This window comes from Bidens hawaiensis, unplaced genomic scaffold (genome assembly GCF_021521415.1).
Source record: "Bidens hawaiensis isolate Kalapana, Puna unplaced genomic scaffold, B.hawaiensis_p1.1 tig00039060_1, whole genome shotgun sequence".
NCBI classification, from domain to species: Eukaryota; Viridiplantae; Streptophyta; class Magnoliopsida; order Asterales; family Asteraceae; genus Bidens; species Bidens hawaiensis.
The window spans coordinates 2463-29924 of NW_027496868.1; the positions used below are offsets into that span (position 1 = coordinate 2463).

Consider the following 27462-nt stretch of genomic DNA (forward strand, 5'->3'; position numbering starts at 1 on the left):
TGATGTTTTTTTTCCTTTTTTTTTTTCCCACACAGTTTTGGATTGGCTAAAAGTTTGTGATGCATATAATAGGTATAATAGACATATCATTTGTTTTGTAATTGCTAAACCCTGTCAGCCCAAAACTTCATGGGCCTATAGTTAGGTTATTAAGTTAGGGAAATTCTAGTGACACCCACACATTTTTGTTAAAAAAACCAACCAATATGTCCTGTATAAAACTATACGGGGCGTATAAGGTCCCATATACCTCTCGTAAACCCTATACTGGACGTATAGAGGGTTGTTTGGGTGTCTCTAGTATGACCCTTATTATTATGATAATAAACTGTTGATTTAGTTGTCATAATTTCCAAAATTGACATGTCTTTTTTTTGGCGTGCGCGTCTTGATGTCTATTTTTCACATGTAAAAAGAGTCATATATTAAATAATAAAATCCAAGTAGACCCATTTCTTCTATCAACATCTTGCCCCGGCCCATATGTCTAGTACTGGTTGTCTAAAAGTCCTGATTAGTTAAGAATTGATCATTAATTCAGCTCCATATGTGATAAATACGTGTATCTACTCAATAATTGATAAATAATTCACTTTCATTCATTTAATGCAATGAAAAGAGTTATAAATCAGTGGCAACTTCCAACTAACCTTTATATTCCCCATATGTACGCCAGTTTTCACTAATCCCTTACGTTTCCATTGAGCTTCCTTGCTCACTGATAAACCATTATAGCTGATAATCACCGGTTGTAACTCTGAACTTAAACCGCTAACATTATGTTAAGTTTGCACTATATTCTAATAACTATAGATATTTCAGTTTCTATATTATGATATATATAGGGATGGACTTAGCTCTTAAATTTTCGTTGGTAGTGCATATATTTTTTATTTGGTCTGTTTTCATATTTTTCTATCATTGAAAAAATATAACGTTACCCCCTACTTGTTTAAAATCCAACAAAATTAAAAACTAAAACCAATTAAAGCCCAATTAAAGTTTAAAGCCCAAACTAAATAAAATTATTGTTATTTGTTCCTTTATGCTTGGACACTTGGACCAGGCACCATGCTAGACATCAACATTCAACAAACAAAGTTTCATTTAGCCACTGTTCACCCCACGTTGCTTCTACCCACCTCACGCTGCCCAGACCACCTGCTGCCCTCCCCCGGTCATCGGACCTCTACGATGCAGGTAACGATCGGTGTTCCCTCAATCCCTTTTCCACGGTTCGACTTCTACTTGTTCAGTTTAGGTGTTCTTCTAGTTTTATCTAAAATTATAATTGTTAATTTGGATTTGTTTATGGGCAATTGAATATTTTAATGATTAACGTTGAATGGTTTATTAGATATTTGGACAACGTAAATTGGAATTAATTAGGGAATTAGGGTTTAAATTTTGTTTCTACTAAAAGTAGGGAACTTGGATGATGAAACGTCAAAGTCTTATTAGCAATCTTTTTAAATGAAAATTCAAATAAAATGATATCGGTCCAACAAGTTAACAAAAATTATTATATGAAATATGGTAAAAAAAATTCGGTTATTTTGTGAAAAACGGTAAAAAAAATTGTTACACTATATAAAATAAGGAAAAAAGAAAATTTTTGAACGTTAATCCTGAGATTTCCGTCTAAGTCAGTCATTGATGATATAACTAAATAAACGTGGATTTTATTGTGGCTGTAGTAACTTTTAGGGGTGTTCTTCGGGTTCGTTTTTCGGGTTTCGGGTTTTTCGGGTTTCAAAGTTTTAAATCTTGACCCGAAACCCAACCCAAATCTCTCACGGGTTTTTTGGGTTCGGGTAATTCGGGTTCGGGTTTTTTCGGGTTGGGTTAATCGGGTTTCGAGTATCCTAGAAAACAAAACAACAAAAGAAAAAAAACACAAAAACAAAAAAAAATTTAAAACTACAATGCTAAATTAAAACAATTTATTCTTCCTTGCTTATAACACAAATAATCAATAACAAACCAACATAACTTGATAAAACAATTCTAAAGAAGAGTAAAACTAACTTGATCCTTAATCATATTCAATACGGCGTGATTTGGTTGTTCGATTTCGGTTGCTATTAGTAATAAACGGAAAACATAAATTAATAATAAACAATCGTACCATAATAGTTAGAATGACAGCAGTCGATTAGAGCTAGATTATGATAACTTTAGTGGTTAAGACTTAGCTTATTATACATAAAAATATATTTAATTTTAAAACTAGAAGTTTATTCGGGTTGACCCGAAACTTATAAATCCAACCCGAGAACCAATCCAACTTACTTCGGTTTGGGTTCGGGTCTTTTCTTGGGTTCGGGTTCTTCGGGTCGGGTTAGTTCGGGTTCGGGTACGAGTTTTTTCGGGTCGGGTTTCGAATTTCAGATAAAAGTGACAGCCCTAGTAACTTTATTGATTAGAAAATATCCAAATTTATAGCCTGTAAGTTAACTACTATGAGCAAATATAGCCTAAGTGAGTACATGAAGACATGACAAGCATTAATGGTGAAGTCTTACGTGGCCCGAGAAGCTCATGGCTTTTAATACAAAAAATACATCATGTTTTTTCATGTCGAAAACGATCATTCACATGCATCTAGGGGTTTCCGTCTTCCATCATTTTGATATGTCGGTTGAATATCAAAGCACCATACCACTAGAAACAAGGTGATCATGGTTTAAACTCATTATACTAACTGAATTTCATAAGTTATGTTTTTATTTTTAAATATGCAATTAAAAGGTTACACTGAACTGAATTTGAGTTCAAACACATTAAAGTGAACTAAATTTAAACAATGACTTTTATTTTGAATTTAATTTTAAGCTAAACCAAACCTAACTAGAGTATGGAGTTACTAGGATGACTTGACTGTATAAAAATATAAACTAAACTTTGTGCCTCAGATTTTATACAGTTTGTCTACAGTGATTTGCATTCGACTCTTTCTCCGCTCAACTCTCTAAGCTCTCAAGTCTCTTAGAAGTTTTTGTTTAAATTGTGTTATTTTATATCTTTTAAAAATATATAAAAAAATGAGTGCAATATAACAAAGGTGAAAGGTTAAGCCGACCTTGAGTTGTGATATAAACAACTCAAACCGAATTTATAATATAGGTTTTGGTAAAATGTTAGTGCTGTGAATTAGATATTATTGAAAAAGAAATCAGAATTGGTTTTTTATTGATTGAGTTGTTTTTCTCTTATATTGCAAAGAACAAAAAAACTATATAAATACATGAAGCTCTTGGCTTAATAATGGAAGGCTAAAAGAAATGAATGTGCATCCTTGATTGATTGTGTGCAACGGCTATATTGTTGTCATTGGTTGTAACAACATCACAAGAAAGGAAATGATGCCATGGTTGATCCTTTCATTTATTTGATTTTCTAACACTCCCCCTCAAGTTGAGTAGTATGGTCTCCCATACTCAACTTGCCAAGACAATTAGTAAATATTCTTCCGTTGACAGCTTTTGTTAATATATCTGCTAGTTGGTCTTCTGATAGGACAAATGGTAGTTCTATAATCCCTGCTTCGAGCTTTTCTTTGATGATGTTCCTGTCAACCTCCACATGCTTTGTACGATCATGTTGAACTGGATTTTTTGAAATATGTATTGCGGCTTTGTTGTCACACATGATCTTACTGGCTTCGGTTGGGAGAAAACCAATTTCTGTCATAAGTTTGCGTATCCATATAACCTCTGCCACACCCCGTGCGATTCCTCTGAATTCTGCTTCGGCACTAGATAGCGCTACCACTTTTTGTTTTTTATTTCTCCATGTAACTAGATTTCCACCAACTAGAGTGAAGTACCCTGCTGTTGATCTCCTATCGTCTTTGTCTCCTGCCCAGTCTGCATCAGTATATAGTTGGACCTTTAGGTGTTTATTTGGTCGAAAGAGAACTCCAAAGCCTGCTGTTCCTTTGAGATATTTGATAATCTGCATTACTGCCTCTATGTGGGAAACTTGAGGTTTGTACATGAATTTGCTGACAACTTCAACTGTATATGCAATATCTGGACGAGTATGTGCGAGGTATATTAGTTTACCTACCAGGCGTTGGTATCTTTCTTTGTTTGTCAGTTTTGTTTCCGCTTCCACATGGAGCTTATGGTTGACTCTCATTGGGGTGTCAGCTGGCTTGCAATCAATCATTCCGATTTCGGCAAAAAGGTCAAGAATGTATTTCTTCTGGCATATAAAAATACCTTGTTTGGACCTTAGGACCTCAATCCTAAGAAAATACTTCAGTTTTCCCAAGTCCTTCATTTCAAATTATGTGAATAGGTTCGCTTTCAACTTTCTCATTTCTTCTTCATCGTTTCCTGTAATAATCATGTCATCAACATTATATGATTAAACAAGTAACAAGGTTACCTCTGTTTTTAAGAAAGAGAGTATGATCGGAATTGCTTTGTCGAAAACCATATCCCTTCATTGCTAAAGTGAATCTGCCGAACCAAGCTCTAGGAGATTGTTTAAGCCCATAGATAGTTCTTTTTAAACGGCACACTTCCTTCGCTTTGAAATTTTCTGTGAACCTAGGTGGAGCTTCCATGTAGACTTCTTCTTTTAATTCCCCATGTAAGAAGGCGTTCTTAATATCAAATTGATGAAGAGGCCATCCTTCATTGACAACGATCGAAAAAAGGACCCTAATTGTGTTAATCTTGGCTACCGGAGAGAATGTTTCTTGGTAGTCAATCCTATACGTGTGGGTGTAGCCTTTTGCCACCAACCGTGCTTTGTATCTTTCAATGATTCCGTTTGGTTTATGTTTAATTGTGAAGACCCAGCGACATCCTACTGGTTTCTTTCCCAATGGATGGTTACATTTTTCCCGTGTATCATTTTTTATCAATGCCTTCATTTCTGTTTCCATAGCATCCTTCCAATTCTTGGATTTTAAGGCTTGCTCTATAGAATTCGGAATTTGTTCAGCATATAAGGAAGCGTTAAAGGCTTTGGCTTCTTTGGATAGGTTTGCATCGGCTATGTTTGCCATGGGGTATCTAGAGGACTTGGATTGTTTCTCTGGGGAGTATCTTTTTGGAGGTATTCCTCTGTTGACTCTTGGTGGGAGGACATATTTCTCAGTAATTTCTTCATGTGCAGGTTCTTCTTCCTCCTGTGTTTGTATCTCTCGCATAGTTTCCTGCACTATTTCCTGCACTGTTTGTTCTTCTTCTACTTCATGATTGTTAGATATATCAATATTTTCATGAATTATATTTTCAAGTATTTGAATATTACTTACTCCTGATATAAGGTCGGGATCATTTGGGTCTGGATCACTGATTGAAGATCCACCAGGTTGATGTGAGGTCGGTGACTCATCTTGGGTGTTATAGTTAATTTCTTCAGATGATGAGGCCCATTTTGGAACCCATTTTAACCAACTCAGGGTGTCATGCTCTTTCTCCCCCTCACTACTGTGTTGGGAGGTATAAAATAACTCTGTTTCAAGAAAGTCACAGTTCATAGTAGTGTATACGTGATGTTTCTTGGGCTATAACACCGGTACCCCTTTTGGTTGACCCCATAGCCTACAAAAATACATTTTTCAGCACATTGGTCAAGTTCGCTTCGATTGATTTTTGGTATGTGGACAAAAACCGAACAACCAAATATTCGTGGTTGAAGTGTAAGCGGTGGTGGTGGTAATTTGGTGAATTCTGAGAGGGCTTGAAGAGGGGTTTTTAGGTCAAGGGCCTTTGTTAGCAGTCTATTGATAAGATATACAGCGGTAGCAAGAGCTTCGGGCCAAAAAGATTTTGGAACTTGGGATTCGATTAAAAACGCTCTTATTTCTAGTAAAATACGAATTTTCCGTTCAACGGTGCCATTTTGTTCAGGAGTGTGGGAGCACGATGTTTGGTGAATAATTCCTTTTGTTTGGCAAAATTGTTTCATGGAATCGTTAACAAATTCCCCCCCCCCCCCATTATCTGACCGAAGAACTTGGATATTGCTTTTAAATTGTGTTTGTATCATATTGTAAAACATAGTAAACTTATCAAAAATGTCAGATTTATTTTTTAGAAAATAGATCCATGTCATACGAGTGCAATCATCAACAAATGAAACAAAAAATGGAAGTGTTGCCCCCCAATAATTTTTGTCGGTCCCCAAACATCCGAATGAATAAGTGAGAAAGGTAAATCAACTTTTGTGTTGTTCGATTTAAAGGTTTGTCTGTGGCTTTTCGCCATGAGACATGTTTCACAACTTAATGTTTCATTACTAGGAAATAGTTTTGGAAATAAAATATGCTAATAACCAATAGATGGATGTCCCAATCTCCTATGCCATAACCAAGCTTCTCTATTTATTGTTCCATGAGCTAACATCGCAGTCCCATGATGAGTCACGTCTTCCACATAGTACAACCCTTGGAGTTCAGTGCCACGCCCAATAATCGATCCCGTTCTGATATCTTGTAAGATACCGAATGTCAGGTGCATTAAAACTGTGCAATTTAATTCCTTTGTCACGTTACTAATGGATAATAGTTTATGTGCAATGAAGGAACGTAAAGACAATTTGACAGTTTTAACATGGGCGATATTTCAATAGTTCCTGCTCCTCTTACGGGAACTATTCCCCCATTGGCGGTCTTTATATGGTTAATTTTTGGTTTAGAATTTGAAATTATGTCGGTTAGTTCGAATGTCATGGTGTCGGTAGCACCACAATAAAAAATCCATGATTTATTTAAATTTTCACATGCTTTGGCCATATTAACTTCTCCAATATTTTTATTTTGGTTATTTTCATTGAAAACATAATCTTTCGGATTTATATTTGATTTATCCGATTCTTTAAGGGGCTAATAAAGTTAAAAGGTTTTTTACATTCTTTAGTGGAATTAATAGTTTTTTTAAGGGGTGAATCTAACAATTTCTGAACTGTAGGGTCCATAAAATAAGAATTGCAAATACAAGGGTTTGAAGATAGTCCTTCAAACCCATTACCTCTGTTGTTGAAACCAATTTCATCTATACTACATCGTGACCTTGAAGGCAGATCGTTTGGTTCAATATCCCCGTAGTCTTCATCAGAAGAATCATCATCATCTTCTTCAGGTTCTTCATTCATTATCCCCTTTCCCTTGCAATCAATTTCACCTTCTCCTTCTCCTTCGGAATCCTCTTGGATTTCACCTTTTCACCACCTTCAATTAAGGATTTTGGATTGACGGCGGCCATGTCTGGCCGTTGTCATCTAGGGTTTGGATTGTTTGCTTGCGCTTGGATGGTAAAAATTGTAGTTCTTCATTGGTATTGAGCTCCGCCACTCCGGCCGATGCCATACCACCACTTCTGTCTCCTCTATTGCTATTGCGTTATTTGCCGCCACCGGTGTTGGTGGCTTCCGAGTTGCCCACGGCGGCCGCAGAATTTACTTTGTACTTCGGTTCGGTGATCTTTGATTTGATTTATTGCTTGAGGTTTGTGTCTGGTTTTGAATAGGTTTGGGACTACCTTTTTGGAGGTTTGCAGTCGGAATATCATAATTGCCACTGGAATCGCCGTCGTTGGAAATGGCGGTTTGGTTTGGTGATGAACAGAAAAATGGTAGAACATGAACAATGAACAAACCCTTAGGATTGTTCATTGCTCTGATACCATATTGAAAAAGAAATCAGAATTGATTTTTTATTGATTGAGTTGTTTTTCTCTTATATTGCAAGGAAGAACAAAAAAACTATATAAATACATGAAGCTCCTGGCTTAATAATGGAAGGCTAAAAGAAATGAATGTGCATCATTGATTGATTGTGTGTAACGGCTATATTGTTGTCATTGGTTGTAACAGCATCACAAGAAAGGAAATGATGCCATGGTTGATCCTTTCATTTATTTGATTTTCTAATAGATATAACTTGTTAAGAACATGTTAAAATATTTAAAATTAATGTATATCTTTTTGGTTGGGCTGATCTTAGTTTTGTCTCTTGTATGAACCTAGTGAAGAACCCAGTTGTGATGTTTTTATCTATGCTCTCAAGTTTTAACCATCTATTATTCCTTTTTCTTTTGGGACCAATGCCTATACCTTTTAAGTACCTCGTTTGTGTGGTCTAATTGATCAATTTATTGATTTTTGGACCTTGATACCAATCATTATTTCTACCTTTATATATGTATGGGTGTATATGTCTGCACTTGTAGATATGCAAGTGGCATAGTGAAGCTAGGGAGAAGGTGGTACCGATGCCGATAGGCACATATAGTCCAAAAACTAAGATGAATCCGATTGGCACTTGCACTCATATCTAATTAATTGAAAAGCTTGCAGAAAAGTATAAATAAGTAAGTTTAACATTGATGTAAAGCGTATGTATTAAGCTTTTAATCTAAATATAATGTCCACATGAAAATGTTTTTAGTGCTGTTTTTTCTTTACTAGCTAGGGTGCACGCGTAAGTCGACATTGAACCGTCCGTGTCAGTACATACGCCATCTGATGACAATGCGCATGTAGCCTGAAATTGGACATGCTACTCGTGCAAAGCCGGTTGCGTGTAATCGAAGATTGAACACACGTAACCAGATCGGAATGCATGTTACCGACATTAAAGCATGCTTAACCAACACCAGGCGTGTAATTCATGCCGATTACCGGTGCAGTGCGCTGGGTTGAGCGCCTGCCAAGATTGGGTTATGCGCGTTATTGTGACATTCGTCATTTTTCGTTTAATAAATGTATTTGTTTTATTTCCCATCATGTAATTGGATCTCTATATTTATTAAAAACGTCAACGTATTTATTATGTCTTTTGTTTTGTCCGTATTGTATTAAAGAATCGAGTAATTGCACTTTTTGACCCTAAACTTTAGTTTAATCAATTTCTGGACCCAACCCAAACCACAAGGACTTATTTGCAATACTTTTGAAAAATAATATTTTTTTTTTCTTTTTCCTTCTTCTCCCCCATCAACAGCCGACCCCCCCTTGATCAGTTTTGCTTCGTTTAAGCCAAAAATCAAGCTAATTAAACGAATACATAATATCCGTGAATCATAATCGTCATTAACAACGAGTAACAGTCGGTCAATCGAGTTATTATAATCAAAATCGCGAGATCAATGGCCGCGGATCATTTTGATCTTGTTAGCCTATAAATACGAGTCTAAAATCCAATTCACGAGCAGTATACCATCTTCTCACTATAACGAAACTAAGCCCCATACTAATTGCATCACTAACTAGTTCTGGATCACGTTTGGTTTCAACTTAAGGCCGAAACCCTAACTCGTCGTTCTCATACAATTCGTAATCATTCCAGGTAATTGTAACATGCATATGGGTCGCGATTTTATCCTCTAGAAAACCCCTCTGTCAATTTTGATTGACAGAGAGTGTATGATCTAATTGCTATTTCTAGGGTTTATATGATTTGGGGTTTGTTTGAACAATTGGTTATATATAATCGTTTCTGTAAATATTAACGAATTGGAAGCTGGTTCAGATGGCCAGTGCATATCATGCCAAACACTTAACCCGGCCAGAGGCGCAGGTTCGATTCCCCCTGGTCCGGTTTTGGTTTTCTTTTTTTTTTTATTATTTTGTTTGTTTGTTGTTTTATTAATATAAAAACTATATATTTATATTAAACCCATATTTTTGTAACACTCGATTTAACGAACCGAACTCCGATAAGTTTCTAAATTTCATATACATATATATATATATGTATATGAAATTTAGAAACTTATCGGAGTTCGGTTCGTCAAATCGAGTGTTACAAAAATATGGGTTTAATATAAATATATAGTTTTTATATTAATAAAACAACAAACAAACAAAATAAAAACCCACTTGAGTTGTGAAAACTCTAAAAACTCATTCTCAACCACATGTTTTTATATGTATAGAATATACATAGTTTTTATATGTATACAGGGCTAGGTTAGAATAGAAACCCACTTGAGTTGTGAAAACTCTAGAAACTCATTCTCAACCACATGTTTTTAATTAAAGATTAAATCTTGTGGTCAAAATTAAAGTTAATAAAAAATGTAAAAGTTTATTTACATTTTCTCTCTCCTGAAAACATATATAAAAATTACTAAAAAAATGTAAAAAAAATAGCAAAACATTTTTTTTTATATTTTCAATGTTTTGTATAAAATGTAACAATATATATTACATGTAACAAAAAAAAAATAAACGATGTTACATAGGGTTTTCACGGGTTTTCTCAACTCAAGAGGGTTTTTAAACTATACTTCTCCTATATATATATATATATATATATATATATATATATAAATTTACATAATTATTTATATATATCTATATTTTTACATTAAAATAACAACAATAATAATAACCATGATAATAATAAAGGTGTCACTTATCATTCTAAATGGAATCTCGTTAAACTATCAATTAAAGCGTTTTCATAGATAAGTCGGTATATATACTTTAAATGTTTTTCTTTAATAAATAAATATAACCTTTCATTTTTTTTCTAATAATTAAATTAATAAAATTTGATTACACTTTTATCAATATTCTATAAAAAAATAACTAATACGTTAACAACCCCAAATCCGTTGCAAACCCATCTCTTTGCGTCTTGTTCATTTAGTTACTAAAATATTTATTTCATTTACGCTTTAATAATTAGGACAAATTGTCGGGAATTCTCGCGGGACCAATTAGCTTACTCTAATCTTTACCGAGTTCTCAATACCGTATTTCTCATTCCAAGTGAGTTTTTCATATCCCATTTTTAACGTTTTACAATATTTTGGGGGTAGCACGTCACAAGTTTTTCTTTCGTTAGTTATGTGATTGTTTACAAACCGATTCACTTATATCGTTCATGTTAATATTATTCGTGCATATTGTTTATGATTATACGTGAACTTGCTTGCAATGTGTTTTTTGTTTTTATGGTGGAAGTTACGCAAACGCAAACGTATACACATAGTGGGAGGGTCCGACGGGACGTACCCGCGCCGTCGAACGTTACGACTACGATTGTTTACGTAAGGTGGTTCTCATTACCCCGACTTCAACGGCTTCGGCTAAATGAACGGGAGGACGACACTATTTGATTTCATTTACTTTACGCTTGAATACTTATTGCATGACGATTGTTTAATCGCGAGTTTTATATATATATATATATATATGTATATATGTATACGCAAAAACTTATGTAAACTCACCAACTTAATTTTTGACAAAATATATTATTTTCAACGTGTTACAGGTTGAATCGATAGTGTGCTAAGGACGAAGATCATTAGAATGCCTTAGGATATTGAAATAAAGAACTTGTTTACTTTTCCGATGAAGTGTTATTGTTTTTCTTTTGTTTATGAACAATGTGTGTGCTTTTGATGATATGAAATGAATTAATTATAATTAACGTCGCTTTAATAGCGTTACAAGCTTATGAATGATCTGTACGTTACACTCGGGCGTATTCCGCTTTAAAGCTGGGGTGTTACATATTGGTATCAGAGCCGTAACTATAAGATAGGTTGTTAGACGTATCGGCCTAGTATAGTTATAGTTTATTTTTGGGCCTAAAACTGCATGAATTCTCTATGTGCTATGTGCCCGCACTTATATTAAAGTTTCATTCATACGCTCGAATTTATAACATTTCATAGCGTCTCCTATACACATGTTCAAACACAAACTCGAAGGGATAGGTTTAAAACAAATATTTTCAAAATATTTTTTAAATCAATTTTATTTCGGTTTTACTATACTTTTTCTGCATAAAGACGGTTTTACATGGCGGGTATGTAGTAACTGTAGGAAGTGCTTGTTTTCCGAATTCTTGACACCAAGGTTCATGAAACCTAAGGATAAGCAATGCGCATACATCACAATCAACCGCGGGACCCGGTTGCTTACCTGGAGAGTTCAGGAAGGGCGTGAAACCCTAAGCCAAAGCGTACCACACAAACGCCATACGAATCGCAACTTTATGTTTTCAAACGTGATCATGTCCTCTTTGTGATAAGGATATGGTTACACTTCTTAGGATGTCATACAAGTCATGGTGGTTCATGCGACGTGTGACTCCGACCATCCATGTTTTACAATGCGTTTTAACCGAAAGTCTGTCAAGCCGTGGTGATACACGAATACCCAGCTTTTGGTTCGATTTAATTTCGAATTTTGATTTTTGTGCTGGAACATAAAAGTTCATGGTGGTTCATGAAAACTCTAAGTTCCACACAACACTTATTTTATTTTTACAAGTTTTCATATTTAACAAACATTAACAAGAACTCTTACACAATACATAATTCCGAGACTCACGATTCTTATAACGCTTGTTCGCAGAATGGCCTCTCGTCACCTTAACCCTCGTCCTTCCAGCCGCAATATGACAGCCCAGATCGCCAAGAAAATGGCTGCTGTACTCCCGCAGATGGTGGCTCAAATGCACCAAACCATTGCTACAAATTCAAACGCAGTTGCTTCAGGTTCAAACTCCAGCTCTTTTCGCTATAAGACCTTCACCGATGCGAAACCTGATAAGTTCGATGGCTTTGAAGGTGCCACTACCCTACTGAAATGGTTCCAAAGTATGGAGAGTACTTTCCTCCATGTCGATTGTCCCGATGACAAGAAGACACGTTATGCTTCAAGTGTCTTCGAGAAAAGAGCTCTAAATTGGTGGGTGCAAGAAAAACTCACCTGTGGTGCCGATGTAGCCATGGCCTTGCCATGGGAAGAACTTAAGGAAATCATGACTGCTTAATTCTATCCACCCAATGAACTTATGAATCTGGAAGTGGAATTTTGGAACCTCAAACAAGAGAGTGGTGATAACGTTGCCTACACTGCACGCTTCAACGAACTTAGCATTTTGGTGCCACACCTTGTCATTCCTCTATCTCGTGGGATTAGCAAGTATATTCGGGGTCTACCAAGGCAAATCCAAGATTCAGTTCAAAGTAATGCTCCTAAGACTCTTCGCGAGGCTATTTTTCTTGCTGCATCCTTGTCTGACAACCACGTCAAGGCAGGAACCCTCAAAATCAGCAAGAAGGCTACCGAGAAAACCGAGGCCGAACCTTCCAAAGAGGTCAAGGCCGAAGCCACACCCAAGCCAAACCGCTACAACAACAACAACAACAACGACAACCACTCCAAGAAGTGAAAGCAAAACTATGCCTTAACCCAACCAAACCCACCACAACCCCAATACCCATAAACCCAAACCCAAAACCTTCAAACACTCCCTCCAAAGAAGCCTTACCATGGTCCACACCCGTTTTGCCAAATCTGCCAACGACACCATCAACCCAGCATCTCTTGCTGCCAATGCACCCATTGTGGACGTTGTGGACACCTGCTAGGCGCATGTTACAAATTCATGCATACCCAACCAACCCTCACCAAAACACCCCGTACTCCCCACGCCTTCAATCAAAACCGTGTCTTAACCCAAGCTCAACCTATCTCTCAAGCTTACCCCACCCCTCGAGCCTATTTCAGTTGTGGAGATCCTGGTTATTTCCGCACCGCGTGTCCTCGACTCGCATATCAGGCCTAAATGGTTGCTCAGCCTGTGTATTCTGCTCAAGCCTATTAGGTTCAGGCTTATCAACCCCCGGTTCCCCAGATCATGGCAAATCAAGCTGTTCAACCGGTTCAAGCTAACCAAGCCTCAACTTCTCAAGCTGCACCAGCCGTCCCCAATGCTCGTGGGAGGGCATTTGTGATCAATGAAAATCAAGCTCAGCATAACAACGATGTGGTGAACGGTACATTCTTGGTTAATAACGTCTATGCATCCATTTTATTTTATACCGGTGCCGATATGAGTTTTGTGCCGTTCGATTTTGAGCCTATGCTTTCTTCGTCTCGTTCTAAGCTCGAAAATTCCTTTACGGTTGAAGTCACAAAAGGTAAAACTATCTCGATTGATTCGGTGATTCGTGGTTGCACCCTAAATCTCAATGCCTATGATTTCTCCATCGACCTCATTCCTATGCAACTCGGGAGTTTTGATATCATAGTTGGCATGGATTGGTTAGCTCAACACTGTGCCGAAATCGTGTGTTTTGAAAAGTATATTCGGATTCCTCTTGAAGACGATCGAATTTTGCGTATTTTCGGTAAGAAGCCTTCCAAAGGGCTCAAACTTATGTCATGTACCCAAGCCCAAAAAACTTACGTAAAAAGTATGTGGCTTTCCTTGCCAACGTTGTGGAAAAGAAATAAGAAAAGAAGGCAATAAAAGACATTCCAGTGGTTCGTGATTTTCTTGAAATTTTCCCTGATGATATTTCTGGTTTACCTCCTACTCGTGAAGTGGAGTTTCGTATTGATCTCGTGCCTGGTGCGAATTCGGTAGCCAAAGCTCCCTATCATCTCGAACCTTCAGAAATGCAAGAACTGGCGAGTCAACTCCAAGAACTCTCTAACAAGGGTTTTATTCACCCAAGTTCATCACCTTGGGGCGCACCTGTTCTTTTCGTTAAAAAGAGGGACGGTTCTTTTCGAATGTGTATCGAGTATCGTGAACTCAACAAACTCACTATCAAGAACCGTTACCCTTTGCCTAGAATTAACGACCTTTTCAATCAACTTCAAGGTGCATCTTGCTTTTCAAAAATTGATCTTCGTTCGGGTTATCACCAATTGTGCGTTCATGATGATGATATACCAAAAACCACCTTTCGAACTCGCTAAGGTCATTACGAGTTTATGGTTATGCCGTTCGGCTTGACCAATGCACCTGCGGTATTTATGAACCTCATGAACCGCTGTGCAAGACTTATCTTGATAAGTTCCTAATTGTGTTCATTGACGACATTCTCATTTACTCGAAATCTAAAGTTGAGCATGAAAAGCATCTACATGATATCCTCAAATTATTGAAGAAAGAGCAACTTTTTGCCAAGTTTTCTAAGTGCGAGTTTTGTTTAAACGAAGTCCAATTCCTTGGTCACATCATTAACGAAAAAGGCATTCATGTTGACCCCGTTAAAATCGAGGCTGTTAAAAACTGGAAGACTCCAACTTCACCCACGGAAGTTTGATCCTTTCTTGGTCTTGCCGGTTATTACCGCCGTTTCATTTTGAACTTTTCCAAGATTGCTTTACCTCTTACCGCCTTAACTCATAAGGGTAAACCTTATGCGTGGGGGGCTAAGCAAGATGAAGCCTTCCAAACCTTAAAGCGTATGCTTTGCGACACTCATATCCTAGCCCTTCCCAAAGGAACGAGGATTTCGTTGTCTATTGTGATGCCTCGATTCAAGGTCTCGGTTGCGTTCTTATGCAGCGAGGCAAGGTTATCGCTTATGCGTCATGACAACTTAAGGTTTACGAGAAGAATTATACGACACACGACCTTGAGCTTGGTGCTGTTGTATTCGTGTTGAAAATATGGAGACATTATTTGTATGGAATGAAATGTGTGGTATTCACCGACCACAAGAGCCTCCAACACATTTTCGACCAAAAGGATTTAAATATGAGGCAACAACGATGGGCCGAACTCCTTAGCGACTACGATTGCGAAATACGTTACCATCCCGGTAAAGCAAACGTAGTGGCTGATGCCCTTAGTCGCAAAACCATGTTAAGAGCATTCTTCTCCAAAGCGTTGTTATTCCAATTGACCTTCAGCTACGTATCTTTGAAGCCTAACACATCTCGGTCACCGAAGGCAATATGTACAAAGAGATGTCGTGTGGTGCTGAACTCCAACTCGAAACCAAGCGTGATGGTTTGCTTTACTTTCTTAATCGTCTTTGGGTCCCGGATTGTGACAATCTTTGCACAGTTATCATGGACGAAGCTCACAAGTCACGATATTCTGTCCACCTCGATGCAGATAAGATGTACTTCGACCTTCGAACTACTTACTGGTGGCCCGACATGAAGAAAGATATCGATATCTATGTTAGGAAATATCTAACATGTGCCAAAGTAAAAGCCGAGCATCAAAAGCCTTCTGGTTTGCTCGTGCAACCTGTTATTCCGGTTTGGAAGTGGGAGAACATTACGATGGACTTCATCACAAAACTTCCAACCACAAAAAGGCAGCATGATAGCATTTGGGTAATCGTCGATGGTTAACCAAATTAGCCCATTTCATTCCCATTCGAGAGAAACTTTCAATCAATCAGCTTGCTCAAATCTATGTCAATGAGATTGTTTGTCGCCATAGTATACCTTTGAGTATCATCTCTGATCGTGATGGTCGCTTTGTGTCTCACTTTTGGAAATCGCTTCAAACTGCTTTGGGAACCCGACTAGATCTTAGCACCGCTTATCATCCTCAAACGGATGGTCAATCAGAAAGAACCATTCAAACCCTCGAGGATATGCTAAGAACTTGTGTACTTGACTTTGGTGGTAATTGGGATACTCATCTTCTGTTGATTGAGTTTTCTTACAACAATAGTTACCACTCAAGCATCAAAATGACTCCATTTGAAGAACTCTACGGCCTCAAATGTTGTTCTCCTATTTGTTGGAACTAGATCGGTGAATCCCAGCTCACCGGACCCGAAATGGTACAAGAGACCACCGACAAAATTGCTCAAATCCATAATAACCTGCTCGCTGCTAGAAGTCGCCAAAAGTCTTACGCTGATAAGCGACGACGACCCTTGGAATTCGAAGTTGGTGACCTTGTCCTTCTCAAAGTTTCACTTTGGAAAGGAGTGGTCCGTTTTGGTATGAAAGGTAAACTAGCACCTCGTTTTGTTGTCCATTTAAGATTCTTGAACGAATCGAAGACGTAGCCTATCGCCTCGAGCTTCCACAAGAACTCCAAGGCATTCATCCCGTGTTTCATGTTTCAAACCTTCAAAAATGTTTAGCCGATTAGAACCTTCATATCCCTCTCGACGAAGTGCGCATAGATAAGACAATGCACTTCGTTGAGAAACCGGTGGATATAATAGATCGAATAGATAAGGAAACCAAGCGTAGCCGAATCCCTTTGGTCAATGTTCATTGGGAATCTAAGCGCGACGTAGAATTCACTTGGGAACGTGAAGACCAAATGAGGACTAAGTATCCGCATCTTTTCGCTACGGATGTTAATTCCTAATTTCGGGACGAAATTTCCTAAAAGTTGGGAATGCTGTGACATTCGTCATTTTTCGTTTAATAAATGTATTTGTTTTATTTCCCGTCATGTAATCGGATCTCTATATTTATTAAAAACGTCAACGTATTTATTATGTCTTTCGTTTTGTCCGTATTGTGTTAAAGAGTCGAGTAATTGCACTTTTGGACCCTAAACTTTAGTTTAATCAATTTCTGGACCCAACCCAAACCACAAGGACTTATTTGCAATACTTTTGTAAAATAATATTTTTTTTTCTTTTTCCTTCTTCTCCTCCGTCAATAGCGGACCCCCCTGATCAGTTTTGCTTCGTTTAAGCCAAAAATCAAGCTAATTAAACGAATACATAATATTCGCGAATCATAATCGTCATTAACAACGAGTAACAGTCGGTCAATCGAGTTATTATAATCAAAATCGCGAGATCAATGGCCGCGTATCATTTTGATCTTGTTAGCCTATAAATACGAGTCTAAAATCCAATTCACGAGCACCACACCATCTTCTCACTATCACGAAACTAAGCCCCATACTAATTGCATCACTAAACTAGTTCTGGATCACGTTTGATTTCAACATAAGGCCGAAACCCTAACTCGTCGTTCTCATACAATTCATAATCATTCCAGGTAATTGTAAGATGCATATGGGTCGCGATTTTGATTGACAGAGGATGTATGATCTGATTGCTATTTCTAGGGTGTTTATGATTTGGGGTTTGTTTGGACAACTAGTTATATATAATCGTTTCTGTAAGTATTAACGAATTAGAAGATGGTTCAGATGGCCAGGGCATATCATGTCAAACACTTAACCCGGCTAGGGGCGCAGGTTCGATCCCCCCTGGTCCGGTTTTGGTTCTTTTTTTTTATTTTTTTTGTTTGTTGTTTTATTAATATAAAAACTATATATTTATATTAAACCCGTATTTTTGTAACACTCGATTAAATGAACCGAACTCCGATAAGTTTCTAAAATAAATTTCATATACATATACATATACATATATATATATATATATATATAAATTTACATAATCCTTTATATAAATCTATATTTTTAAATTAAAAATAACAACAACAATAATAATAATAATAACCATGATAATAATAAAGGTGTTACTTATCCTTCTAAATGGAATCTCGTTAAACTATCAATTAAAACGTTTTCATAGATAAGTCGATATATATACTTTAAATGTTTTTCTTTAATAAATAAATATAACCTTTCATTTTTTTCTAATAATTAAATTAATAAAATTTGATTACACTTTTATCAATATTCTATAAAAAAAATAACTAATACGTTAACGACCCCAAATCCGTTGCAAACCCATCTCTTTGTGTCTTGTTCATTTAGTTACTTAAATATTTATTTCATTTACGCTTTAATAATTAGGACAAATTGTCGGGAATTCTCGCGGGACCAATTAGCTTACTCTAATCTTTACCGAGTTCTCAATACCGTATTCCTCATTCCAAGTGAGTTCTTCATAACCCCATTTTAACGTTTTACAATATTTTGGGGGTAGCATGTCACAAGTTTTTCTTTCGTTAGTTATGTGATTGTTTACAAACCGATTCACTTATATCGTACATGTTAATATTATTCGTGCATATTGTTTATGATTATACATGAACTTGCTTGCAATGTGTTTATTGTTTTTATGGTGGAAGTTACGCAAATGCAAACGCATACACATAGTGGGAGGGTCCGACGGGACGTACCCGCGCCGTCTAACGTTACGACTACGGTTGTTTACGTAAGGTGGTTCTCATTACCCCGACTTCAACGGCTTCGGCTAAATGAACGGGAGGACGACACTATTTGATTTCATTTACTTTACGCTTGAATACTTATTGCATAACGATTGTTGAATCGCGAGTTTTATATATATATATATATATATATATATATATATATATATATATATATTTATTTATATATGTATACGCAAAAACTTATGAAAACTCACAAACTTAATTTTTGACAAAATATATTATTTTCAACGTGTTACAGGTTAAATCGATGGTGTGCTAAGGACGAAGATCATTAGAATGCCTTAGGAAATTGAAATAAAGAACTCGTTTACTTTTCCGATGAAGTGTTATTGTTTTTCTTTTATTTATGAACAATGTGTGTGCTTTTGATGATATGAAATGAATTAATTATAATTAATGTCGCTTTAATAGCGTTACGAGCTTATGAATGATCTGTACGTTACACTCGGGCGTATTCCGCTTAAAGCCGGAGTGTTACTGTTATGTGGTGCTAGACACACGTTTTATCGGCCACGGTGCAGGTAAACAATGGCATCTGCGTAACCGGTGACGAAAATCAAGAAGCAAACCTGAAAATGTATAGTAATTTCAAATAAATCGTTTTTTTAAACCAACTTGTTTTGGCCCTAAACTCGTTGTGGCTCGACAATGTTCTGACATGGCCCCTTTCTACTCAAACCCGAACCAAATTAACAATTATTTTTTATCGGCTTGTTCCGACCCTATCCACTTTTACAAATAACCAGAGCTCGCCCGACTCGATCTGTTACCGGTTCTAAACGGTAATCACGTAACAAGTTAACTTTTTAAAACAAAAAATTATAGCAATATCATACTTAAATTAAAGAGAATAAAATATTCGTTTTTATGACGTAATTTTTTTGCAAAAATAGTAGCGTGTGAAAAAGTTATAACCTTTAAAAATTCGTGGGGTAGTTGGTTTTGAATTAGGGGGGCACATGAGTAACTATTATTTAAATTTATAAAAAAGGTAGTGAGGTTGAGTGACCAAAGTTGTAAGTATATTTCGAAATAATGAAAGTTTACATAATACTTGGTGAGTAAAGACTTAATTACCCCTAATTTCTATATTTTTTATGCATTATGTGTTGTAAATAAAGCAATTAGTTTGGCACCTTTTAAAACTTAAGAGGCCCCTAATTCCTAATTTATATATAGCGTAGGTAAGTAGTTAATAACTTAATATAGTAGAATTTCATAATTGTTTATTTTATAATAGTTTTAGGCCCATGTGCTATAGTGAATGGTTCTAGAATCTGTTCAATTGCTCTTTCTCTTCATCTACCTTTAACCCTTCGAAATACCTAAAACCGACAGCCACGTTGAACAACAACATTTTGACCTGTAATGATATGTCAATTCAGATTACTAACTTTTTAAAAACCAGCTTCAACTCCCAAAACAAAAAAAATGTTTTTGATAGTTTGAATATTAACTTCAAGCTCAACAGTTAAAATTATGCTCATTGTCACAAGAAGGGAAAGAAGGGGAGAAAGGAGGCTGACACCTTGGGCAACTCGGAAATCGCCAACAACGACGGCAACCGACACAATAATGAAATAAGAAGATGAGGTTTTGTTGATACATCAGTTTATGTCTTGTTCTTTCCTTAATGTATTTGTAATAGTTTAAAGTGTAGGGTTTGTTTTGTAATTTAGTAACACACTTTCACTATGGAATGTATAGAATGTGATCAGTTTTGGGCCTCATTCGTTATACATGTTAACGATGAGAAGTATAATGTATTAGCACCATTCGCTAAGGTTATTTAGCGAATTGTGTAGCGAAAGTGGTGCTCATTCGCTATGTATGTATAGCGAATGAGTCACCACTATAAATACCCATGCAATCTATTTATACTTAATAACTCGTATTTTTAATGATATTACTCTCGTTACTCTGTCGAAATTCATTCTCGATACACACACTAACACATAGTTTACCTAATCATTGTTTAAGCAATCATATCCTGTGAATAGAGCGAGTATCCGAAATTCACTCTCGATACACACACTAACAAATAGTTTACCTAATCATTGTTTAAGCAATCTTATCCTGTGAATAGAGCAAGTATTGCAGGAGATTTGTACTGCCTAGTCGTTACTAATGAGTATTCAAGATTTTCATGGGCGCTATTTATGAGAATGAAGGATCATACGACCGTTCTTGTGCAAAATCAGATCACCAAGATCAAATCACTTTACAAGTTGAAAGTGAGGTGTATCCGAAGTGATGATGACACTGAATTTAAGAACAACATAATGGAGTTTTTCTGTATTCAAAGGGGTATTCATTATGAATATAGTGCTTCTTATGTGCCACAGCAAAACGGAGTTGCTGAAAGGAAGAATAGGACTATAATTAAAGTGGCTAGAACCATGTTAGCAGATTCTAAGCTTCCTGTTCAATTCTGGAACGGGGTTGTGAATATTGCTTGTTATACATTGAATCGGGTTCTCGCGGTAAAGAAGCTCAAGAAGACAAGTTATGAATTGCTAAATAACTGTAAGCCGAATCTTAAATTCTTAGAGCCATTCGGGTGTCTTTGTACAATGTTGAAGAAAGATGCAGGAAAATTTGAGGAAAAGGCAATTGAAGATTACTTTCTTGGGTACGAGTCACCTAAGAAATGAATTTTTAATTTATATATATTAAAATTTTATTATCAATAAAGTTCAAACTTTAAATTTAAATTTTAGTAAAGGTATATCTTATACAACGTTTTTTATAACATAAGAAATAATTATAAATTCCAAATATTTGTAAAACAATATGATGTAAATGAAGAAACGTGGATCGGCTCACTGGTAGACGATCTACTTTCCTCGGATGTGATTATGCTATTTCACCGATGGTTTCTCTTGGATCTGGGTTCTTCCACCTACAAAAATGAACAGCACCGTCAGCTTACCCCTCAGAAAGGAACAGAGGGGTCCTCTTTGGGGTAACCCTCCGGTGTGAGAATAAGTATTTGTGGAGAAGATAATAATATGAGAGTCAGGAAATTTCAGGAGTATTGCTTGATAGTTGAATACTCTGTGATTGAATGTGATTGTTATGTTACTAGCTGTAACTGTCTGTGATTGAATGTAATTGAATATGATTGAATATGATTGAATATGATTGAATGAAATTTCCTCTCCTTGTGGAGTTGATGCTATATTTATAGTGCTAGGGTTTCCACTGATTGGGCTCAGCCTTGTTGGCCTCCTCCAATTGCTCTGCGCCACGTGTCCTCTGGGACACCTGGTGCTTTCTCATTGGTTGTAATCACGTGGTAGCACATGTGTCATGCTGAGTTGTCCACCTTTCATTTGGCAGCTGTCAACATCAGCATATTCTTATTCCTTAAAAAGATACCTTCTGGAAGGTTGTCTGACGTGCACAATCAAGGTTGCCCTAATCCTGATTTGGATAAGGACGAGGTTGACTATGTGCATGTGTGATATGCGCCAATCCAGAGGATGCGCGAGGTCTTCTCTTTATTCTCACGCGCAGCTGTTTTATGCGCAGATGTGATATGCACGAACATGTGATATGCGCCGCGCGCTGATGCGCCGCGCGCATATGTGATATGCGTGAGCATATGTGATGCGCGAGCATATGTGTGCCTGGGCATATGATGCCTGAGCATGTGTGGTGCCTGGGCATATGATGCCTGAGCATGTGTGGTGCCTGGGCATATGATGCCTGAGCATGTGATGCATGAACATATGTGATATGCGTGAGCATATGTGATATGCGCCATGCGTGTAAGTTTTGGCTTTGTGCCTTCATAATGTCTTGATTTCAAGCTTCTTGTCTATACCTTGTGGGTTGACCCGCCCTGCTCGGTGTTGAGGCGGGTACATTATGCGCCTTTCCCCAATTCTTCTGAGATTTGATAAGGTCCCTCCCTGTTGGGGGACATTTTTCCCGGGGGTATCGTGCGGCTAGCTTCATTATTTCGAAGGACAAAATCATTTTTCTTGAAGTGGCACTCTTTCACACGCTGGTTGTAGTATTTTTCCAGTTTTTTCTTTTACTTGGCTTCACTGATGATAGCTGCCTCTCTGCGCCCTTCAAGTAAGTTGAGATCCAACCTTCGTTCGCGCTCGTTATCAATCTTGCTCATCATGAGTACTCTATGGGATGGGCATCCAATTTCCGCTGGAATCATTGCCTTTGTTCCATAGGTTAGGCTGATGGGGGATTCGCCATTGCTGGTTTTGCTTAATGTCCTGTGTGCCCACAGGACATTAGGTAGCTCTTCGACCCAAGAATGGGATTCTCCCTCCAACCTTTTCTTCAGCCCATTTAACAAGCTTTGGTTAGCGCGTTCCACTTGTCCATTCCCCTGAGGGTGATAAACTGAAGTGAAAATTTGGTTGATGCGCAATTCCTTGAGCCAGCTGGATATCTTCTTGTCAGTGAATTGCTTGCCATTATCGCTCACAATTTCCATGGGCAAGCCAAAACGGCATATGATGTGGCTCCAGATAAACTGCTTCATCGCTTCGGCTGTGATTTTTGCTAGTGGCTTGGCTTCGACCCATTTTGTAAAATAGTCTACTGCCACTACCAAAAATTTTACTCGCCCAGGCGCTTGCGGTAGGGGACCCACAATATCGATTGCCCATTTGTGGAAAGGCCATGCGGAGGTCACCGGAATGAAGTTGTTCTTTGGCCGCATGGTGTTTGGCGCATAGCTCTGACATACTTTGCATTTTTGGATCTCTTTTAGAGCGTCCAAGTACATACCAGGCCAATAGTAACCTGCGCTCATTGCCTTAGCAACCACCATGCGCGGGCCAGCATGAATTCCACAGATTCCTTCGTGTATCTCTCTGATCACATAGCTCGCTTCCTCAGCATCTAGGCATTTCATGAGCGGCCCAAGATAAGAGCGTCGATATAATGTACCGTCAAGCAGTTCATAGTTCTGCGCCTTGTGTCTTATCTTCCTCGCTTGCGCGCGATTATCTGGTACTCTTCCCTCCTTCAAGAATTCCATTATTGGAGTTATCCATGATGAAGGTGTTGTATGAGTTACCAGGACAGACTTCGCTACCACCGACGGGTTGCTCATTACTTCTACCCTGACATCTTTGCCAAAGTGATCAAAACTGGTTGATGCCATCTTACTCAGCGCGTCTGCAGATTTGTTTTCACTGCGCGGAATATGAATGATTCTGAAGCAGTCAAATTGCTCGATGAGCTTTTTCGCCTGCTCTAGATATAGAGGCATGGTGTTCTCCTTGGCATCATAAAGGCCATTGACCTGTGCTGCTACCAAGTATGAATCAACATGGGCCTCCAGCTTTTTAACCTCGAATTTGTGCGCGATGCGCAGGCCTGCCAGCAGGGCTTCATACTCAGCCTCATTGTTGGTGCTCTTGAAGTCCAACCTGATGGCGTAAGTATATTCATGATTCTCTGGATCCACCAGTTTGAGCCCTGCGCCGGACCCTTCATTGTTTGAAGCTCCGTCAGTGAACAATCTCCAAACATTTTCTTCATCATTGGCTCGCGGAGGGTCTACCTCGCGCTGAGCCTCTTCAACTCTTCCTTCAGGGACTTCTGCGATGAAATCAGCCAAGACTTGTCCCTTTATTGCTGGACGGGGCTTGTAGGCGATCGTGTGCTCACCTAATTCCAGCGCCCACTTTGTCAGCCTTCCTGAGAGCGCGGGACGCCGCAAGACTTGCTGGATGTTGTAACCAGTCAGAACTTCAATGGGATGACCATTGAAATATCTATGAAGCTTGCGCGACGCGTGTGTTAGTGATAAAACTAACTTTTCCATGATGGAGTAGCGCGTCTCAGGATCTGTCAGCACCCGACTCACATAGTATATTGGCGTTTGGATTCCCTTGCGATCCACCAATAATACTGCGCCGATGGCGCGCTCTCCTGCTGATAGGTATAATGTCAAAGTTTCACCAGGAAGTGGAGCTGTGAGCGCGGGCAGATTTATCAAACATTCTTTAATCTCGCTGAACGCTTGCTCGGCCTCATGAGTCCATTTGAACTGGCTTTTCTTTAAGCAGTTTCTCAATGTATTGACAAATGGGGTAGATTTGCTTGCATGGTTCGCTAGGAACCTGTTGATTGAAACCAATCTACCATTGAGCTTCTGAACTTCTTTCATGGTGGATGGCGAGGGCATGTCAAGGATGGCCTCCACCTTCTCAGGGTTCACCTTGAAACCATCCTTGGTGACCATTACACCTAGAAATTTTCCCTCTAGTACGCCGAAAGTACATTTGCTCGGATTGAGCTTCATGTTAACTTCCTTTAGGCGCCCAAGGGTTTCTTCGATGTCTTTGAGCATTTGCTTTTCCTCCCTGCTCTTGATCACCAAATCATCCACATAGACTTCTAGGTTTCTTCCGATTTGCTCGCTGAAAACGGCATCCATAAGCCTTTGGTAGGTGGCGCCCGCATTCTTCAAACCAAAGGGCATTTTTGTGTAGCAAAAAACACCCTTGTCGGTTCTAAATGCGGTCTTGTCCTCATCTTGTGGTGCCATTTGAATCTGGTGATAGCCCTTGTAGGCATCCAGGAAACATTTGAGTTTGAATGGCGCCACGGAGTCCACCTTCGCATCGATGTTTGGTAGGGGGTAACAATCTTTTGGGCATGCTTTGTTGAGGTCCTTGAAGTCAATGCACATCCTCCATGACCCGTTACTTTTCTTTACCATCACAGGATTGGCTATCCATGTCTGGTATCGTATCGGGCGGATGATGTTTGCGTGCAATAGATCCTCAACCTGTTCATTCATGGCCCTCGCCTTTTCATCCCCCATGATTCTCTTCTTTTGAGCAATTGGCTCTACAGACTTGAAGGTGTTTAGAGAATGCTGAGCCAGGTCTCGCGGAACCCCAGTCATATCAGAGTGTTGCCACGCGAAGACCGACATATATGCTGTGAGCAACCTTTTAATTCTCAACCTCGTGTCGTCTGATATCGTTGCGCCAATTGTGATTTTCTGCTCCGGGAATTTTGGGTTGAGAATCCATTCCTCTGGCGCGTTGTCTGCCATTGGAAGTTTCATTCTCCCCTCCCGCGGGGTACTTGTCACTGCGCACAAATGATCTCGGTATACAAAAGTTACACCTGTTGGTGTAGGGAACCCCAACGCGCCGTGCGCTGGCGACGGTATGGCGTGGAATTGGGCAATCGTTCCCCTACCCAAGATCATATTGTGGCAAGAAGTGGTGGGCAGGACCAAGAAGTTGACAACTTCGGCTCGCTTGTGTTTGTCATCCCCCATAGTTAGCTCAAATTGTATTTGACCTAGGGGATGAATGATTTCATTTGAAACACCAGAGATTGGTGCATTCACAATTTCAAGCCTTGCTTGGTCTGCCGGATCCAGTTTCCTGAAACATTGCTCATACATGATGTCTGACTCGCTGCCAGTGTCAACCAGGACCTTTGACACTTCGTAATGAGCAATGTGTGTAGTGATAACAAGAGGACTGCTGATGGAAGGGCCTCCCCTGATTCTTGGGAAGATGACTTGCTGCTCGCGCCAATCTCCTTGGATTTGCGCGCTTCTCTTTCTTGATGTCTGCCCTTGCCTGCCTCCCTCGGCTACACAGATTCTTTTGTACTTTTTGCTGGCTGAGGCTCCTGATTGTTCATCTTCTGGTCTTGAGTTTTTCACCAGGTGAGCCAGCTTGCCTGATTTCACGTCCTTTTCAATTGCATCCTTCAAGTGGTGGCATGCATCAGTGTTGTGCCCTGTGGACTTGTGAAATTCACAGTACTTGCCACTGTCTGATGGTCCCTTGTAGTGTAGTGGCTTGGGGCTTTTGAATTGGACATTCTCAGTGCTTAACACCTGTGAAGGAGTTTTAGTGAGGGGAGTCCATATTCTTGGCAGGGGTCTGCTAGGATCTCTGCCGCCCTCCCTCTTGTCACCCTCCCCGCGATTACTAACATCTTTTTGTTGCTGGGGTGAGCTTGGTTGCGCCTGCTTTTCTGCGGAAGAAAAACTGGTTGGTTGCAACCTGGACCATACAGAGTTCTGCTTGCCCCTCTTTTCTTTGCTGCGCGGTGACTCAGCTTGATGCGCTCTTTCTCTTGCCCTATCTTGGGCAATTTTTTTTTCATTCCTCGCGAAAACTCGCGATGCTTCCATTAACTTGGCCCACGTGGTGGGCATGCCATCTCTGCTTACGAGAGCTCGGCGGAGTTGATCACTGCGCGCGCCTTGTATAAAGGCCACGCGCAGGAGTTGCTCAGTTATACCTCCGATTGCTAGAGACTCCTGATTGAAACGAGTGATGTAGTCTTCAATCGTTTCATCATTCCTGCGCACGCAGTGCATGATGTCATCAGGGTCGCGCGTGTGTCTGCGCTGTTGTACGAAGTGGGCTTGGAACTTTTCCAATAGTTCCTCGAACCCATCAATTTGCCCAGTCGGCAAGCTCTCGAACCAGACACGCGCCGCGCCCGTGAGGCAACGAGCAAACATGTGACACCATGTTGGCATCGTCCAGCTCTCTAGGTTTCCCGTGTTGTAAAAACCTTGCAAGAAATCGTCTGGATCTGTTGTGCCGTCATATTTACCCA

At 38.8% G+C, this 27462-nt stretch overlaps 1 protein-coding gene across 1 annotated transcript; it reads left to right on the forward strand.

Moving 5' to 3' along the window:
• The first annotated feature begins 13630 nt into the window (after positions 1–13630).
• LOC143590921 (uncharacterized) lies at positions 13631–14245 on the forward strand. Its single transcript, XM_077071265.1, has one exon. It carries the CDS (start codon positions 13631–13633, stop codon positions 14243–14245), a length of 615 nt encoding a protein of 204 aa, XP_076927380.1.
• The last annotated feature ends 13217 nt before the right edge of the window (positions 14246–27462 follow it).